Source organism: Heptranchias perlo, chromosome 1, assembly GCF_035084215.1.
Source record: "Heptranchias perlo isolate sHepPer1 chromosome 1, sHepPer1.hap1, whole genome shotgun sequence".
In the NCBI taxonomy this organism is placed as follows: domain Eukaryota; kingdom Metazoa; phylum Chordata; class Chondrichthyes; order Hexanchiformes; family Hexanchidae; genus Heptranchias; species Heptranchias perlo.
In genome coordinates, this window is record NC_090325.1 from 21,615,850 (window position 1) to 21,619,420 (window position 3,571).

The following is a 3,571-nucleotide window of genomic DNA, read 5'->3' on the forward strand; positions in this document are numbered from 1 at the left end:
CTGTTTCTTCAGCTCCAGCAATTCCTTGAACAAATTTTCAGTTTAAATTAGTTTAAATTCAGTTATCTTGAGGCCTCATTGGCTAAGTTCCAGTCACAAATTGATTACATCCGATTACGCTGGGCTGTTGCTCTGATTCCAGGGAGATTTTATGTTTGGGTTTATGTTGATGAGTTTGAGCGGAACCTTGGGTGTAACTTCACCTCGGTAAAAGCGGTGCAGTGTCCCGTGCATTCTGGGCGCATTTTCTCAATTGTGCCCCTAACGGAAACTCCAGGCCAGAGTCTTTGTAATGTAGACTCTTGTTTCATACAAGGGCCATTGATTTCTTTGGGCCATGGTCTTACATGTGTGTCATCTTATATATGAGTATATTTTGGTAGGAGATTTTAAGATTTGCAAAAGATTTATATTCAAATGTACAAAACCTCACCCCCAACAGAAGGGAGTTGAAGGCCAATATGTGGAGGATTGTGCATAAAGGCTGTTAAATTGGTATCAATTTAAACATAATGAGGTAGCTGCCAAAGAAAGACTTTATTTTGCTACATATCTACACCAGCTCTTTGAATATGAGAAATACTCAAGAAAAGAAGCAAATAGTTGGTGTGTTTTATTTATTGTGAACCTTTATTCCATGTTATAGCATTATTTCACATTAATCTTAAACATCTGTACATGTCTGAAAATCTTTACAATTATCTATTTATCATTAAAAGATGATTGTATTCAATGTATATAGGCATCGAGCTTCAGGTGACAATTCAGGGTTTCCGGTCTTGTGTCGGTGATCAGGTTTCCCTCAGAGTCACACATTAATCTGAAGAGAAGATGGTCCTGGTATCACACATGGGATCCATGGCACAGCTCTCTGTAACAGGGGAACACAACAACTGAAATGACTTGTTGTCTATGTACACCATCACCACCGTTACATGTACCATCTCCAATTGTAAAGAGACCTTCGGTGAAGTTTATGAGCTGCATTACAGCAATGACTGCACTTTCAAAGTACTGCATTGGCTGTGAAGCACCTTGGGACATCTGAGGTCATAAAAGGCACCTTATAAATGGAAGTTCTTTCTTTTACTTAAAACTGACATATTTCAAATTTATCAGAAGAAAGAACAGTAGAAAAGAAGTTAAATCCAGAGGGGTTACTTCAAATTAAACTATGACAAAAGGACAAGAAAGTCCAAACTGGGGAAAAGCAATTTTCAGGATACACACAAAACATGTGGAACAAACCTCCAGCTAGGGTAGTGGATGTATAAACCATTGCAAGCTGATGTTGTGATGGGGAGACCGCAGGTTCCATCTGGGTGGTTGAGCTGAATGGCCTTACTAGCAACAAGCACGGATGCAAAAATTGGGGTTACGTTGTTATAAATCCTTTATCCCACCCGCTGTCATGCCTAGTGGGTCCCCCATTACAACAGAATCTCCCAAAATTATCCTTTTAGTCCTCTGCATTTGACAGTTTGAAATTTTATGAAATAAGTGTCATTTCTTCGAAACAATGTGGAGAGATGAGTCAGCTACTCACCGTCACTGCAGCAGATTCCTGATGAGGCACATTTCCCGCCGTTTCTACCACAGGGTCTTCCATCAGGTTCGCAAGGGGACGGCAGGTAGTCTTCCTTCTGGCACCTCAGTGTCTCAGAGGTTCTAATGTAGCAGCCAATTTCCTCCCCACAGCAAATACTAGTTCCAAAGCACTGACCCCTATTTCCAGGACCACATGGCATACACTGGGAAGGATTAGAAATGGGATTGTGTCAGTGGTGTCATTAAAACTTCAGATCCAAATAGAGGTAAATAATTCTTACAAGGCTCTCCAAGGCAGCATGTTAAACTTTCAATTCGATTCTACTCATTTCTTCTGTTCAAGCGCCTCATTAAATTTTCGAGGAGCGGTTTACTTTGCAATACTACCAAATCCTTAGTAAGTCTCATTGTATTGCTTAGTTGTAATGAACATCTAGTCACAATACACAATACCGTTGCATACCATTTAAGAATCTTTAGGAAGAGGTAAAGTCCATAAAGCCTGTTCCTTTTCAATATCAGCCCCACTTACCTACCTTTCAACCCAGCAACACATAAAACTGCCTCTTCAATCCATCCATTCTGCGGTGGCCTGCGATAGTAACCTATTCCACATGCTCTATAACTCTTTGAGTAAAAATGGTTTCACTCCAAATCTTTTGCCATTGTGAATAATTTGCCTGAATTAACTTTGTCATAATTTGAAAACTTCAATTAGATCACCACAAATCTCTCATTCTACAAAAATACAAGGCCAACTTCCTTAATTTCTGCTTCTATAAATTAAATCATCTTTGTTGCCCTGGCACACTTGATACCAGTAACACACTCTTCTGTCAGGCACATGCTAATTGAGGATGCTTTCACAATGCCTTGCTAAGTTGACTTCAAGGTGATTTGTATCAGTGCTGGACAGAGAAAAAACGCCAATTATTCTTCAATAAATGTCCCTTTAGAAAAAAAACACTCAGATCTTCGGTCCTTATTGCCACCTTTCCTCTTTTTATCTGACGTTAGAAGATTTTATTATCCAACAGATTGGTTGTAATATTTAACATTCAAGTGCTGTTATCCTATACAACGGCTTCACTGGGAGAAACACGTCTCAAATCACCCCAGGGTTTGAGATCAGATCAGATCATGTATCGGAGTCTCAGAAAAGAAATGTCGTTTAGTTTTCAATTTGTTTGTTCTGGAAGGGAATCAGTTCACTGATTCTTACTCCACAGACAATCTGGGCCATCTAACTGGGCAGATGAAGTGACCTTCAGTTAAGAGCCATATTAAAGGCTTTCAGTGTGGAGCTTCCGAATGTTGCACCAACCCTGCCAGATCTTCAAATATTGAGTTGTTGCATTATTTGTACTCGTGAGCAACATAACAAAACTATTTGAGGAAAAGCCAGTGTTTATTTATCATGTCAAATGATCGTTACTGAAGCAGTTTGTAAACAACTTGACAACCTTACCTGTCTGATCTCCGTGTCCATGATGGATCTTTTACCTCCTATGGGGCAGTTCTGAATGTAACAAGCTGAAGTGAAGGGGACGAGGCAGAGGAGACAAACTGCGAGGAAGGTGGAGTGCATGATGTTCTGGCAGTGAATCTGGACCCGGCAAACCTTTCAAACTGCACTGAGAATTCATGAATCCTCTCCATATTTATACCCTCGAACAAACGTTCAGGGTACGGAGATGCGATCATTTTACTAATTTACCACAGGGAGAATATATTTTCTAAGCTATTGTAATGAACACAAGTACAGTGCCACTCACGATCCACCTGAGGTCGGTCCATATCCTCGAACAATGCTTTATTTTTCTAAAGGGACTTAATTTATTCAACATCATGAGTGCAGGTCATTCGAATAACATTTCCCAATTAAATGTTACTTTTTAAATCTAATACAAAGAGATCATTGTAGTAAAGGCTAAGGTTAAAATTAACAGTAAAATTGTGACTATTCAAAAAACAAGTTTTGGGGCTGGAAGGAAAATTCTGTGAATGATTAAGTAGCAACTGG

The 3,571-nt window shown here is 39.5% G+C and overlaps 1 protein-coding gene across 1 annotated transcript; it reads right to left on the bottom strand.

Annotated features, from left to right (window-relative positions):
- Positions 1–607: 607 nt before the first annotated feature.
- LOC137320319 (oxytocin-neurophysin 1-like) lies at positions 608–3,151 on the bottom strand. Its single transcript, XM_067982068.1, has 3 exons — positions 3,017–3,151; positions 1,547–1,751; positions 608–871 (listed from the first exon to the last, which is right to left on the bottom strand). The coding sequence occupies exons 1-3, from the start codon at positions 3,134–3,136 to the stop codon at positions 816–818; spliced, it is 381 nt and encodes a 126-aa protein (XP_067838169.1). The 5' UTR covers positions 3,137–3,151; the 3' UTR covers positions 608–815.
- Positions 3,152–3,571: the final 420 nt, after the last annotated feature.

Coding starts and splice junctions, on each gene's coding strand:
- LOC137320319 (XM_067982068.1), bottom strand. CDS start 3,136: ATGCACTCCACCTTCCTCGCAGTTTGTCTCCTCTGCCTCGTCCCCTTC. Junction 1,752..3,016: donor TGGACACGGAGATCAGACAG/GTAAGGTTGTCA, acceptor AATCCTTCCCAG/TGTATGCCATGTGGTCCTGG. Junction 872..1,546: donor AGGAATCTGCTGCAGTGACG/GTGAGTAGCTGA, acceptor CCCCTGTTACAG/AGAGCTGTGCCATGGATCCC.